Source organism: Engraulis encrasicolus, chromosome 7 (genome assembly GCF_034702125.1).
Source record: "Engraulis encrasicolus isolate BLACKSEA-1 chromosome 7, IST_EnEncr_1.0, whole genome shotgun sequence".
NCBI classification, from domain to species: Eukaryota; Metazoa; Chordata; class Actinopteri; order Clupeiformes; family Engraulidae; genus Engraulis; species Engraulis encrasicolus.
The window spans coordinates 49814057-49829412 of record NC_085863.1 but is presented as its reverse complement, the minus strand read 5'-3'; the positions used below and the strand labels follow the sequence as shown (position 1 = coordinate 49829412).

At 42.0% G+C, this 15356-nt stretch overlaps 2 protein-coding genes across 3 annotated transcripts in view; one reads left to right on the top strand and one right to left on the bottom strand.

Annotated features, from left to right (window-relative positions):
• Positions 1 to 513: 513 nt before the first annotated feature.
• On the bottom strand, positions 514 to 6144 carry arl3l1 (ADP ribosylation factor like GTPase 3, like 1). Its single transcript, XM_063202623.1, has 6 exons — positions 6127 to 6144; positions 5467 to 5610; positions 3208 to 3324; positions 3041 to 3091; positions 2735 to 2920; positions 514 to 1099 (listed from the first exon to the last, which is right to left on the bottom strand). Exons 1-6 carry the CDS (start codon positions 6142 to 6144, stop codon positions 1052 to 1054), a joined length of 564 nt encoding a protein of 187 aa, XP_063058693.1. The 3' UTR covers positions 514 to 1051.
• A 2462-nt stretch (positions 6145 to 8606) lies between these two features.
• The window catches only part of rgs14b (regulator of G protein signaling 14b), a 33870-nt gene continuing 27120 nt past the window's right edge, over positions 8607 to 15356 (top strand). The window contains exons 1-4 of one of the 2 annotated variants that reach the window (XM_063203829.1): positions 8607 to 8673; positions 10117 to 10244; positions 10753 to 10875; positions 14349 to 14370. In XM_063203829.1, the coding sequence (XP_063059899.1) occupies positions 10155 to 10244; positions 10753 to 10875; positions 14349 to 14370 (235 nt within the window). In that variant the 5' untranslated portion in view covers positions 8607 to 8673; positions 10117 to 10154. Of the gene's footprint in view, positions 8674 to 10116; positions 10245 to 10752; positions 10876 to 11374; positions 11478 to 14348; positions 14371 to 15356 lie in introns of those variants that run through there. The other variant, XM_063203830.1, reaches the window with a different exon arrangement.

Below are 15356 nucleotides of genomic sequence, written 5' to 3'. Positions count from 1 at the left end.
TCTGAGGACAGAGCGAAGGATCCTCCGATGGGTTTTACACCCAGGCAGTTGACAGCAATGACTCCTTCTCTTCTCACTTAACTTATTCCTTTCGTTTCGTTCGTCTTGGTCTGTCAGTCTGTCTGTTTTCCTGGCACCTTAATTTATGCTCTCAGCTGTGTTTTCTGAGATAGTTAACAGGATATCTTCCTGATCATTTACATGTATGACTATCAGGCTATTTAAGACTGAGGTTATAGAATACCTTGTGTAATTATAGGCTTCATCCTTGAAATTCAACTGTAGTGATGAATTGCAGTAATAATTGTTTTTTTACAAATCACAATGACTGCCTATGTTGACGTCAATTTGTCTATCCCAACATCATCGAAATGAAGTATTCCACATGGAAAAAGGAGCTTGTAAAGAACTAGCAAAATTTACTTTCATTGAATAACAAACATGGCAAAAACACAACACAATGTCATTGTACAGGCTTAAACAATGCAGCCTTTTACAGTCTTTTGTGCAGTCACAAAAACAACTAGTCTACTAATTAAATCAGACATGCTAATGCAATGAAGGTCAAGGCTGGATTAAGTAAAAGAGCAACACATTAGTGGAGACTAGACTACACACATTTTCGATACACTTTTTTTGAGAGATAAACTGGAATTTGACACCATTCAAATATTACCATTTAAAAAACATTCAGCCTGTTTTTTACAGTGTTCTAAATCTGTGCACAGGGAGAGTCACCCATGTGAGATTCTAAAAAAGGCCAGAAAAAAACCTGACCTCCCCAAGCTGTTGAGGAAAGACAAGTGCACACTCACTCCCCCCACTGTCTGTGTGGCAGGGCTTTGGTTTCAATACTATATGTTAGCCCAAATATCAGTATGTTTGGTGGACTCTTTCATTCCATATTGTAATGGCTGGGTAGTGTTCTCAAACTGAGAGAGCTTCGTACAAAAAACATACAAAATCGTAATGCACTGACAGATAGTCTGCGACTCTGACAACAAAGTGTAGCGAGTAAAAAACACATACATTGTAGACAAATAATATGCATTCACTTCGTCTTGTTACAAATGTTGCTGCTGATCCAGTTCATACCATCCTGTAATAAAGAGAAAACGGAAGAACATTAAGCATATATGCTGAACACAGCACAAAAATAGTTACAACACTTGCCAGATCACTTTAAGACCAATCTATACGTCACACACTGTGCATCTTACATAGCACATACCAACCCATAACCCTAACCCATGGGGAACCCTAACCCATGGTAAGAAGATACACATTTTATTACAGTGCACCAAATCAATGTAACAGGGGTGGTAAAATGGTGTGTAACTGACATTTTATCTGTAACTTGAATCTCAGGTTTATTGTCTGTGCCAAACATACAGTATGTATGACTGAAAAAACATACTCGTTTGGGCACACTAAAGTACAGTTGTGGTGGTGGAATTTCAACATGATAAATGTTGATGCACACTCTCTAAGTGTTGAATTAACACTGCATGTCTTTAAAACTGAGTAATGTGATTCCCTCATGCTGAGCTTTGTTAGAGCATCCATATTGTGCTGTAGCATGAGACTCAAGTGAGATTAATGACACACAGCACATGGTACATTTCTCGAAACTATAGTTGCTAACTACATTAGCTACTTTGTTGTTTTCCTTGCAATTTCCTATTGGCAATACCCAAGTTGCTAACTGGCTAACAACTGCACTTTTGAGAAACACAGCCCAGGCCTGTAGTCTCCCATGCTACAGATAGCATTACACACTAAAAACATACATTGTTAATTCAATAATTAAAGCGTACTCTGGTACAAAATACAACCTAGAAGAAAACTCTCTAAGTGTTGAATTAACACTGTGCCTTCACTGTGTAGCACTGAGGTGATTAACAACGGTGCTGAGGAAGACGCCATATTTTTGCCCCCTTTCATGTACATGTGGCTGCCCACCACTGACTACTGTCTACATCGTTTCTGATGTTGGAGACCGACTTGAGATGAAGCAAATTTCTTGTGAATGTTGCCAGATGATTTTATTGAAAGCAGAGGTAGTTAATACATACTTGGGTGTGTTAAATTAGCAAGTTGTAAACCTGCCAGCAAGAAGACATTATTCGATTTTTAGAAGAGTCTCTTAGTTAACTAATCTGGGATGTAAATTAACTTCCTTACTGCAATACCCTTGCCAATGGAACAGATTCTGACTCTCGCTGGCTGCTTGACATCTGTGAGCAGATGTCATTGTGCCAATACACTTTCTGTGGCCATATGCCCTCACCTTACTTTTTATTTAATCTTGTGCATTGTGCATACAATCTTGAGATCTGTCCGTAGTAAAAATTAAAATGAAAACCACCCAACAATCTTGACCATGAACACCACACTGTAAACAGCGATTTGTTAACCTTGCAAATGTAATCCCACCTGCTGCATTGAAATATACAGAATGAGTATGAAATATACATTTCTTGGGTGAGTTTCTCAAAAGGGAAGTTGTTAGCCTGTTAGCAACTTCGGTAGTTGCCAATGGGAAAATGCATTGAAAGCAACGAAGTAACTAATGTAGTAAGCAACTTTGGTTTTGAGAAATTCACCCCTGAGTAGAAAGTGCGATGAACATCAGCTTGACTTGTGTTTGTGAGGCGACAGAACATTCATTTGCAGGTTTAACTCACTTGATTTTTTTTTTAATTTTTGTACAGTGATGGCTATCTTGTCTCACCTGGACTCCCTCGCCAGACACAGCAGAGCAGGCCTGGATCTGCCATTCCCGGTCACGGTACGTGTGGAGGTTGAGGCCTTCTGCGATCTCACTAGCAGGCGATGCGGTGGCCAGATCCTGCTTGTTGGCAAAGATCAGTATGGGTACACCCTTCAGGTTCTGGTCTTCAATCAGCTCTGAGAGCTCCTGCAAGTACAAGAGCAAGGATCATCGGCTATCTGGAAGACGAGTAGACGTTAGGGTAAGTTAATGTTCTATGATTGATTGGCACAGATGACCATTTGTTGAAACATGCTGTTGCCTTACCACTCCAGTCTCTTCAAACCTCTTCTTGTCCGCACTGTCAATGACATAAATCTGAAAATGGGTTGGAGAGCATGTTACATTAGGGGAGAATTTTAAAACATCTTTGGTTTTAATATGCATAATATGAGTATGTGGATGACTTTGACAGAGAAATGTTGCCACATTACCAGCAAGTCTGTGTTTTCCAAGTACTTATTCCAGAAAGTACGGATCTTTCTCTGTCCTCCAATGTCCCAGACATTGAGCTTCATGCCATGTGATGTCACACTTTTGATGTTGAAGCCCTGACGGGAAAGACAAAATATTAGCTACATTCCTTTCACCCTTGATATGCGTTCTTAACACAAAAATAACTTCTAGTCACTTGTTTATCGCCCCACTGAGGTGGCCTAGGGCTCCTCAATGAGGGCCATGGTCATGGAAAGAGATAGCCTGGGAAATCCCATGCTGATTTGCCCGATCATTCCGTTCTGAAGGACACTTGTGGTATAGTCTGGCGATAATCAGGCAAGGAAAGAGACACAATGGCATTGTGACCGTGCTTTAAACATGCTTCTATTTTTACTCTGTCTTTAAGCAGCCTCCTATGCCTACGGCCTCCCCCGACTTTCATGGGCTAGCTAATCTTCAACAGCAGGATTAAATTCACGGTTGCGACTCCAAACTTAGCATACCGTGGAGCTGTACCTCCACAAACTGTAGATCTGCTCTGGGTTCATGTGTGGACTCCTAGAGCAGAATTATGCTAATCGACCAACGAGTAGGGCAATGCTGATTAGCCTCGATTTCACAGTTGTAGGAGACACTACAGTTGCCCTAGTGAATAATTATACTTATTCCAGAAGTAGGTCAAAGCATAACTTTGTTGTTCACTTGAAATGATGAGTCAATTTTGTCTGATTTTTAGACAGTTTTAGTCATTTCAAGGAACTGATTGGGTTCAGGTTAGCTTCAGCTGGCTGAGTAACCTGACAGTGACTCCATTACTGTCAGCCAAAGCTGAGACCTTTGAGCCCAGTTCTTACAATAGATGCACTGCCATCACGTGTCTCGGATGCTGTTACAATCGATACAGGTTTCTTTTCAATTTTAAGAGACCATTCAGTGTACTTACTCAACAGGTGCAGTGTAGTAAATGGTTTAATAACATGTAAGTACAACTGTAGTATGTTATGACATCATACTCACAACATGCATTTTTGTGTATTATCTAAATACCTAGGGTGCCTTGGGCCTCAGTTCAGCCCTTTGCCTCCCTGAAAGAATGTGTCACTTTGGCAAACTTCATAGGGCATTATGGTTATTATTGTTATTGAGGTATGTAGATACACTCAAAATATGTGTAATAGCATGTACTACAGTTGTACTTACATGCGATTACACCAGTTATTCCGCTGTACCTCATGAGTAAGTACACTGTAATCAAAGCCCCCTTAAAATGAAGTGTTGCCGTGCTAAAGTCGCACATGGAAGTAATAATAGTAAAAGAGGAAAGTCTTTCCAACAGGCAATAAGAACACCATGTTAAGCCATTTACCTCGAAAGTGTGTCTTTAACTCTTTCACTTCTTTGACTGCATTGTCAATTGATACTGACAGAAGAAACATCACACCAGGCCTGACAGACCACATGCTTTTATGCTTTTATATAGCAACAGGCCACAGGACTTTCCCAACCTGAAATTAGACTTCACTTGTAACTGCTGGTGATACCACATTTTGGTGCCCTATTTTCACATGGGAAAGGGCAAGTTACCAGAACCTTTTTAAAGTAGAGTCCACTGTCAAGGTGCTGGTGATGTGCAGTAAAAGTAATCCAAGTAATGGACGGATGACACAGCACACTGGTATTCTTTAAGGTTCACTGTTGAACCTGATGAAGCAAAAGCAAAACGCGTTGTTCACCGAATAAACTACCAGCAAAGAATACCAGTGTGCGATGATTCATCCTTCCTTTACTTGGATTACCGGTACCTTTGGATGGTTTCCTTGCTTGAGAATAAGGGTACCAACGGGCCATGGAGCACAAACCAGCCACAGACCTTCCATCAAACAGCATTCATATAGTATTCTGAATGCACACCACTACTGCTGAGCACATGACCTAGCCATGTCTTACCATACCCTCATACTGATTTCATTCGTACAAAGGGTCTGGAATGGCTAGATTGACAAAATGATAATTGTCAGGAGGGCCAAACTCTGTTGAGCTTTTAAATGTGCACCTGATTTAACCCAATTTTCGCCCCTCCCATGTTTGCCAATTGGTCAGTTGTCTGGCAACACGAGTAAGCTCCTCTCAGAAGACCCGAGCCAGACATATCATGCAGGGAAATGTGAGTTGACTGGAGCTTTACGGAGGACAAAGCCAGACTACCCATGACGGCCCATGACTATTGAAAAGCACCCATGCCGCCACTGCCTTACCTGCGTAGGTGTGATGGTGCTAACGTCCTCTGAGGCGAGTTGTCTGAGTAACGTGGTCTTTCCAGCATTGTCCAGACCGAGAAGAACTATCCGGAATTCCAACTCTGTGCTTCCCTTCAGCTTCTCAATGACCGAGAACAAGCCCTGAAACACAATCAGGCCAAAGGTCACATGTCAACAAGTTCAGGTACTAGGGGTCTTTGTCTAACCTGGCTCTCGCAGATGGTCTTTGTCAGCATGTTCAAGAAAAAAAACAAATGGCTATAGGGACCTAATCAAAAATGTATGTATTTTATCAACTGCATTCGACCATGGTAAACACTTATTAGTGTGTTGTCAACTGACAACAAACTTCTTCAACAGCCATGGTCCCCCCACAAACTGACAAAAGACCCCTTGAGGTTGCATCTCATTCAACCTGAATGTGGATAAACCCCTGCATTGAGGAAGGCTGATGAAAGAATGGAATGTTCTGCACTGGCACGGACAACCGTGAACAACTACCTGAACAGTATCTGACAGCAGTGGGTGCCCTGAGCAATTTCTACAATCTACGACTTCTACCAAACATTCATACCACATACAGACATACTAGAGACAACCTGAGAAAACAGAGGACAATTCAAAAAGTGTTAAGTACCTCCACAGTACCATGCCTACCTTCTGTGTCTCCCCCATGGTGTGGTGTTAGTGGAGCAGGCAGTGGTGGTTCAGAGGGAGGGAGAGAGAGAGGAGCGAAGCTACATTCTATGCTCAGTCCCAGCTGGTTAGAGCAGCGCTATCTCCAATGGAAGGTGCCAACAGCCACCTCAATGAGTGCCTTGGTGCTCCCCTCAAAACAATGAAAACCAGCGACCGCTGCAAGCCGCCCTGGCTTCAGGACCGGAGACGGGTCGCCGCTCGGATGGAGTAGAGGAAGAGAGAGGAGTGTGGAGGCTCGGACGGGACGGAGCAGGATTAGCCGGCCTCAATTAGCAATCTCTTCATATGCCTCTCCTTCCTTCCTGCCCGCCTTGCCTTGCCTTGCCTTGCCTCCCCTTCCTCCGCTCCAACCCCATAGGCCATTGTCTGCATATCCTCCGCCTCTCTGCTGCATTAAAGACTTACCTGGATTATCCCTCCCAACCACCTGCCACACAAGAAGAAGAAGCCACAGACATCTCACAGCACTCTGTCACACTGTCACAGACAGGCAGCTCTCTCTCTCTCTCTCTCTCTCTCTCTCTCTCTCTCTCTCTCTCTCTCTCTCTCTCTCTCTCTCTCTCTCTCTCTCTCTCTCTCTCTCTCTCTCTCTCTCTCTCTCTCTCTCTCTCTCTCTCTCTATCTCTCTCTCTCTCTCCACACACAATGTGATCCACATCATACGATAATCTATGAGTTTGGCTTTAACATGACTTAATTCAGACATGAACATAACCATCTGTCATCTCTGACTTGAACATAACCATCTGTTATGCTACATAGTAGACTCTGGGGTCCTTCCCCCAGTTATGTCTAATGTGCCCAGATGCAGGCCTAAAATGCAGGCTGGAATGAGGCCCTGAGTGCGTTGCAATATGCGACCTTGCCTCCTCCACTTGCGCTTGTCTCCTCGTCCCGCCTCCTGGCCCCTCCTCCGTGGAGAAAACTATAAAGTTTCCCAGCTGTCAGCCTAGCCACAACAACTTTTGAGGGACTTTTTTTCATTCACCATCCCAATTGCAAATGAGAAAAAGACTCTACAATTGAGCTTTTGCAAGATATTGAAATATAATGCTGTTGTCAGTGATGTCATCATGACATATTACTTCCTGGTACGAGGAGAGAAGCAAGTGGAGGAGGCAAGTGGAGGAGGCAAGATCGCATATTGCAACGCACTCCCTGTCTTTTTGTTTGTGTCAGACCTTTGTCTTGAACAGCAGAGGGAGATAGAGTTCACCCTTCTCTTTATCCTTTAGCCCGTGAAGACAAGACGTGTTAACAAAATGGCAATGACCAAGTCGTAGTGCATTACTAAAGGTCCTGTGTTATGTTGTAGTATTGTAGTACAATGGTAACTTTTCAATGACTATTTGCAGCGTGCCACTGCAAGTACGACATGCATTAAGGAGCAACCAATGCATCAAACTGGTTCCAGCACAAACATGTATTCATAGATGCTGCTTGTTGCTCCTGGGGAGTTTCAAGCCATATACATGTACAGTACATGCAGAATGTATGTCTAGAGTATAGACACAATATAGACCTACAAGATATTTATTGTCATGTAGTGATGGATAAAATAATTCATCAGCGATGACAAGTTTTGTACTAAGACAAGCCCCAACAAGCTACTTTTTTATTTCAACTTGAAACAACTTGAAGATGAAATTGACTCAGAGTTTGACCTGTGTTCTCACTGAAGAAGACTTGAAGTTGTTTTGGAATAGCGAGAGAGAAACACATCTTTTGTTGTGGTTATTTGTGATTGTGTCTTTTCTCTCATCACTGTTTTGTTTGATGTTATGACACTTTGATATGACTGTCATCTGCAGTGCTACCGCCTTGAGTGATGAAACCTGATAGATTAAACTTCATCTTCGCCCTGTTCCACTTCACACAGAAAAAAACATGATGAACATACAAGTGGTTTGCGCTGAAATGAAAACTTTTTCTCAGGACATCAATCCACAGCTTCTTCAAAGTTACGTTCAAAATAGCACATCAACAAGTAAGTAAGTCAACAAGTAAGTCAATCAGTATATATTAATATACTTTTAAGAAAGTATGTGTATGTGTTGTGGGTGAGTGTGTGTGAGTGGGATAGAGAGACCTGACCTTGTGAATATATTTATGGTGAATATATGTGCAATGTTGTGTGTAATGTCTGTGTGTCTTCCTCTGTATTTATGTATGTATGCTTCTTGACACCTTAATTTCGCTCGGGATCAATAATTGATATCTACTATCTACTCTATAACATGAATATGTTGAAAAAGCAGAGAAACATTGAACACTGAACATGATGGAAACGAAATAAAGCACCTTTTTTGTATCCAACAGGAGTTGGAGTGATCCATGGCTCTGTGTCAGCCTCAGTGAGCACACTCTGCATTATTCCATTTGGCCTCCTCTCTGATGCGCTGAAAACACAGATGCCTGTGTTGCCAACGGCACCCGTCTGGACAGCCAATGAGGGACAGCGGAATGCTTGTTCACACTGCTCTCAGAGCTCAAGTGATGTCACAGGTAGGTGAGAGTAGGGGGAACAGGTGTTGCCGTCGCACAACACATTAACCACAGTTATGCAAATGTTGGCCGGTTAGACGGCTGGTCTGAGCTTGCTGGGGTAGGTCCAGAGCAGGGTTGAGGAGGACCGTTATCAAGCCCATTCAGACATCTGTGTATGTGCTCGCAGGGCAAAGCGACTAGAGCATTTAAAATGTGAATGAAATTTTTTTGTAGACTAATGGGAATGAGGTTTATGGACTATATGGGTAATAAAACAGATGCCTGTAAGCCTATAAGTAATTTGCGGTTTCATTACATTTTCATACACCACGGCTGAGATATTATTCAAATGATCCCTCGTGCAGAAATATAAAACCGAACACAATGAATTTCATAGCAGTTAGAACAGCACACTGTATTTGCATTTTTGAGATGTTATTGAGGCCAAAGTGGGCAGTGAAAACGGTATTTGACCTACCTACCTACCTGCCTGACTACTGACTGTAAAATGTCCCTATACAATGACCGATAGAATGGGCCTCATTCCTCAAAGCTTGTAAATTACGTCATTGTATTGTGATGACAGTGTACTTGGAGTAAATGTACAGGTTAAGTGTTTAACCTTAACTTGTACTGTACCTTTGGCTTTAACCCATTTTAGCCTGGAGCTACATGTACGCTGTATTCAGGCTCTTGAGATTTGAGTTTTTTAAATTACAAATGTGGGTATATTCGAACTGCATGAAAACATTCCAATGCCAAATGAACGTCCCAGCTTTTACATGCAACTTATTTCATGTTTGAATGTGCTTCAGAGGTTGAGATATTTAGGTTTCAATAGACAGAGGACCTTTCCCCAAAAAGGGCTTAGCCTAAAATGGGTTAAACATCTGTGTGTGCTCCAGATAGTCCATATAGTCTTTTATTATGGAAACTGAAATTCTGGTCGAAAGTGGTCGGACTCATTTTGTATCATTCCATTGACTTTACGCAGTGATACAAACTCTCTTCTCCTTATAGCTTTGCAAACACTTTGAGAAGTATGGCTTGATACAGCCTGGTTATGCTTGATTCTTTATTAAAATGACATACTTTTACTTTCCTGTCATCACTATCCACTTCAGTCTCTCTCTCTCTCTCTCTCTCTCTCTCTCTCTCTCTCTCTCTCTCTCTCTCTCTCTCTCTCTCTCTCTCTCTCTCTCTCTCTCTCTCTCTCTCTCTCTCTCTCTCTCTCTCTCTCTCTCTCTCTCTCTTTCTTTCTCTCTCTCTCTCTGCAACTGGTGTTTTCTTATTCGGTGGCTTTTATGCCATGTGGGGTTGTGTTTTATGGCAGGGGGTGATGTTTGCTTAGTGATAGCCTTTGTATGCTGCAAGTTTCACCTTCTCCTTCTCTCCTCTCCTCTCCTCTCCTCTCCTCCTGCTCTCCTCCTGCTCTCCTTCTCATATCCTCCCCTCCTGTAGGCTCCCCAGACACAATCTGCCTCTCACACACTCGCACCATGTACTGCCTCGCCACCACTATGGAGGCTTCCAACATCCACCAGCAAGGCCATCCAGCACACAAAACAACAGCCAGAAGTAGGGAAAAGGTAACCACAATCCATCCATCCATCTATTCCTCTACTCCTCCATCCATCTGTCTATTCTAAATCTGTCTTCCCTTCCATCTGTGTTTGTGTGTTCTGGTTATTAGGCTATAAATCGGACAAGTCGCGTGATTGCTGAGCGCTGACCGCTGCTTGCTTGCAATTACTAATGAAATTGTGTTGAGATACAATAAGACTTTTATTGCCTTTATTAATGCTGTGGATGTTGTCATGGCTCACCTGTGTAAGGAGGAAGGAGGGAACTCTCTCAGCTCACACATTGGAGTTGGACATTCACTAAAATACTGTCAAGTGGCACTGGGATGTCATGACAATTTGTAACTTTTGCAGCGCTGCAAACAGTACATCATCTTACAGTGTTAATTCAACACTTAGAGAGTTGATTGACATTAACATCCTCTAGAGTGTATTTATCCCCAGAGTACTCTCTAATTGTTAAATTGAAGCGGCAGGATTTACAACGTATAAATCGTACATTTGTGATCCTTAGAGGATGAGTCTTCAGGATCTCACCCGAGGCTTCAGTAACTTCACTCTGAGGGCGTCTCTTCGGAGGAAGTTTGGGGAACGCGCCTCACTCACAACAAGCAGTCGAGCACTCACTTTTTCAAAGGTGACACTCTTTTAAACCACTTTTCTTTTAATTTAACTGTGTAAGTTTAACCACTGCCCTGTGTGATCAAATTTGTAAATGCTCTTTAAACGTATTCCTATTTTCTTTGTAATTACTTTGCAAAACATCTTTGCGCAAAAAAAAAGCCTCTGAAATATGTGCTTGTGTACAGTATGTCTGGAGGTTAAGATGACACAGCATTTCAGCAACACATCATGTAATTGTGAGCTATGCAAGACTGGGATGATGAGATGTCTTATTGTGATTATTGCATGTTTGTACTGAATATTTGAATAATCTCAAACTAGTATCCATTGAATATACTTGTAAGCGTAGTGCACCTTACTCTCCTCCTTCGACACTTGCCCCTGTCTGAAGGTCAAAGAGATTTGTGTGTATGTTTATGAAGAGTGCCCACACATCCTCTTGCGGCATGTCACCATGGCAAGACTTCCTGCCCGAGCAGGAAGTGACTGTGAGCTTAAAGCACAGACATTTTAAGACTCAGAGTCTCGAGGTCTCCTCAAAGCTCTGGCTTTTTTCATGAAACTGGAAATATGTCTTTGAAATTCAACAACCCTGGGATTTCAAATGGGCACAAGGTACGGCAACCATTTCTTTAGTCCTTCTCCTGGTAAATGTGGCTGTTTGTGGGTGTGTCTGACCACATATATTATGTATTTTTTATGTCTACTGGTGTATGTGTGTGTGGTATGTGGAAGTGTATTAATGTGTGTGTGACCTGAAATTAAATCTTGTATGGATGCTCGACTTAATAGGTGAATGTTCTCTCTAGATGTCCTTGTCACTCAACCCTCTAGAATTACGTTCATTTAGACGTTCAGTCTGATGAGGATCTGAACTTTTTTCATGAACAGGGTTTCAAAATAACTTTTTAGGAGGAGACAAGACATGTTCCTCTTTTTGAATGCTGCTTCTCTATGCAAAATGACGTTCAATGTGTTCCTGTTGAGCGCAGTGCGCTGTTTTTGACAGACTTTTGCGTGAAGGGTAGGCCAATGTCAGGTGGTATTTGAAAAGGCAATATGGATATGCAAGATTGCAAGAGTGCAATGCGCAAAAAGCTACAATGTGTCAGGATAAAAGCCAGACGTATGGGGTCCACAATGTTGGAATCCACCATTATGTCTCTGACTGTACCCTCCAAATGCTTTCAAGCGAATCCATTCAGAGAGGTGATGAGGTTTTCCAAAGAATTGCATCGGTGATGAGTATGCATTTTAAAGACATAATGGTGATGGCCCTGGCAAAGAGTGTCTTTGAGATATCTAAATTGCCAAACATTTCCTTTTTCCTACAGAAAAAAACATAATGTCATGGTGTACTGTGTACATGATGCATGAATATTGTAGGACTGTTGAACAATAGAAAAAAATAGAGACATACATGTATTGTGCTGCAGAAACACTGATGGCTGTGGAAAGCTTTGCCGTTGTATTATCCATTGACGTGGTAGCAAGTGATCAGGCTTTGTAGTGACTCATGAATAAATCAGCCACCCCTACTGGCCATTTTATCCGGCCCCCGACATAATTTCAGTGTTTTGCCGCTAAAGGACTCTTTTTTTGGCTCATTTTCCCAGTTGAAAACAAAGTTGCCGAATAATTATGCACCCCTGATATAGGGTATTGGGCTCCTTTGATCACGCCATCTCTTATTATTCAAATGTGCATGACCTGGAATGTTTAAATCCAATAGGTGTTCATGTCCATAGAGGTGGATCTAGAGAAGGTGGGGTCTGTTTTAAAGGTGGCTGCCTTCTGTGTTCATAGTACGGCCTTCGGAGGACTTTTACGGCCCTCGGATGAATTTGAAGTGGCCCCTCGAATGAAAAAGGTTCCCCACCCCTTCTCTACGTATTACTGCACAGAGCTGCAACCCATCGGATTTATTTATTTTTATTTAGTAGAGTAGAGCAGTGTTCTTCTATTAATCCCAAAGGAAATTAAGTTGTCTGCTTAAAAAAAAAAAAAAGCACAACAATTACCTCTTAATGTATGTTCTCTACAAGTCTTCTGTTGTCCAGTCTTGCACTTTAAATGTCTGTATGAGCACTGTCTATGTCCATACTGTCTTAAGTCCATGTATAAGTACTGTCTATGTCTATACTGTCTATGTCCTTACCTAGATTAGTCTATGTCTGTATGGGAAAGCAAGAAATGTAATTTCAAATTCTTTGTATGACCAGTGCATGTAAAGAAATTGACAATAAAACCCACTTGACTTGACTTGATATAAATACAAAGACCTTATTGCACATTTTGCATTGCATGTTGCATTTTGGGCTTTCCCTCATTTTTCATCAACCAGGAAGAACGATTGAGAAGTGGCAGTTTGGCTAGACTGACTTTCATGCAAATGATAATGTTGCTGCATCACAGACAGCAGCAATGGGCAGATCCAAGATAAGAAGATATCATATAGCTCAGGGGTGAGGAACCTTTTTCATTCGAATTCTTCAAGGGCCATAAAAGTCCTCCAAGGGCCGTACTATGAACACAAACCCGGATTTCGCCCTGCACTTTAGGCCTATATTGAAGGCAGCCACCTCTAAATCAGACCCTACCTTATCTAGATCCCCTGAATATATGCAATTTCTAAGATTCCTTTACAAAAAGGTTTTCCAGACAGGTTCCCCACCCCGGAGTAGTGCTAGCTAGACCATGGAGGTAGGAGGTAGGCTAATCCCATTGACTTCAGTGTTCCATTCTTTACTCATGGAGCCTTTGAGACATAGATCGCCATCGACATCATTCCAATAGTTCCAGGAAGTGGGTGTAGAACACAGACGTTGTGGTAAAGGTAAATGTAATTCATCTCTACTATGTGCTAGTGTCTGTGTTAGTCTATAGCGAACAGAAAGCTGCTGCCTGGAATTATTTGAATATGTGAATCATGTCACCAACCCTTCAATGGCTCTGGTGATAGCTAGACCATATATAGGAGGAGGAGCCATTGTTGAAGAGGCGTCTGTAGCCGGTGCTGCTGTCTGGCATATGGTCTTCGTTATGGGGACAATCTTTCCTCAGACCTTCTCTTTTTAAAGTACAATAAAGCTTCTATTACAAGGAAGGCCACTATAGATGTGTAATGCCAGTACTAGATGATTTAATGTCCTTTTCTCTGGAAAGACTCTGATTCATCCAGGGTTTGAGTTTGACCAACTGGACTTTCTGACTGAAATGTTCTTTCTGGAGCGTGACACCATCACACCTTCAGTTCTGGGCTTCTCAATACAGTTCCAAATGCCCTGTTTCGACACCAGCACAACTGTGTCATGTTGAGTGCAGTCAGAGCTGCGCAGATGTGTCTGTGGTGTGCGGTGAGAGTGCGCATGCAGCCAGCCAGACTCTCTAACGCTTATTGGGATACTTCCTGTTATGGGCCGTCCCTCCGTGTGCCTTTGAGAATGTGTGCCGCGCTGAAAACCTTTCACTTTTGTTTTTTCACAGGCGCTGGCAGCATCCGATGGAGGTGAGTCGAGCCTTAGCTTTGAATTTATCCTCATGCAAATGACGGCAAATATTCAGTTCAGTGCACAAAAGCCTGACCCTTGACCTTTGTGTGGGTGGGTGTAAAAACAACAAGGAAGAACTGTGCCTGATACACAGTACATTTGGCAGTGTCAATTCAACACGTAAAGAGTCAATTAAACATCTTCTAGATTGTACTTTGTCCCAGAGTATTCTCTAAGTGTCGAATTAACACTATGTGTACTGTATTACATATGTGTGTACACTGTGTATGGTTTCATCAAATGCTGTAGTGTGCATTGCCAACTTGGGAACCTGTGGTGTCCACCATTTAGGACATGAGTGATGCATGTATGGGATGATGATGATGATGATGATGATGATGATGATGATGATGATGATGATGATGATGATGACGATGATATGTGCGGACATTTCACATGGCACCCTTTTATCCATGTGGGTAAATTTGCAGTAGCCTAGCAGATGGCCTATTTACATACGTACATGTGCTCACCAGTAATTGTACGTTAATTTGAGGAAACATTCTTAAAAAATATCCATAATTCATATCTGTAGTGGTCTTTATTGACCACATGGAACATCATATAAATGTATATATTTGTTAAAATATGTACTGTATCCTGAATTTGAACTGCTCCAGTTAAGCCAATAATCATCAGCTAAACATCAAAGTCTACATTCCACTTACTTATTTGAGCAGCATGAAGTGTTTATCTCCTAGTACAGATGTATAGTATGATATCCACAATATGGTATCAATCTATCTTTATTTTGTGCAGCATATTATGTTCTAAGTGGAGAGAGTTAGAGCCTCGTGCTGTTCTAGGGTAGACAGTACTGTAGCTTCACCACACTACTTCCTGCACCAGAGGTTGTGGCATGGCAAGTAACCTATTACGCCTCAGCAATAAAGAGGACAAAATCCATAGGCCCAAAATAATGGCTAAATATGTATGAATCGTG

Bases quoted from the DNA above. Each gene is read 5' to 3' on its own strand.
- arl3l1 (XM_063202623.1), bottom strand. The intron at 3,325-5,466 runs GTAAGGCAGTGG...CTTTCCCGTCAG, and splicing joins GCACCATCACACCTACGCAG to GGCTTCAACATCAAAAGTGT. The intron at 2,921-3,040 runs GTAAGGCAACAG...TTGTACTTGCAG, and splicing joins GGTTTGAAGAGACTGGAGTG to GAGCTCTCAGAGCTGATTGA.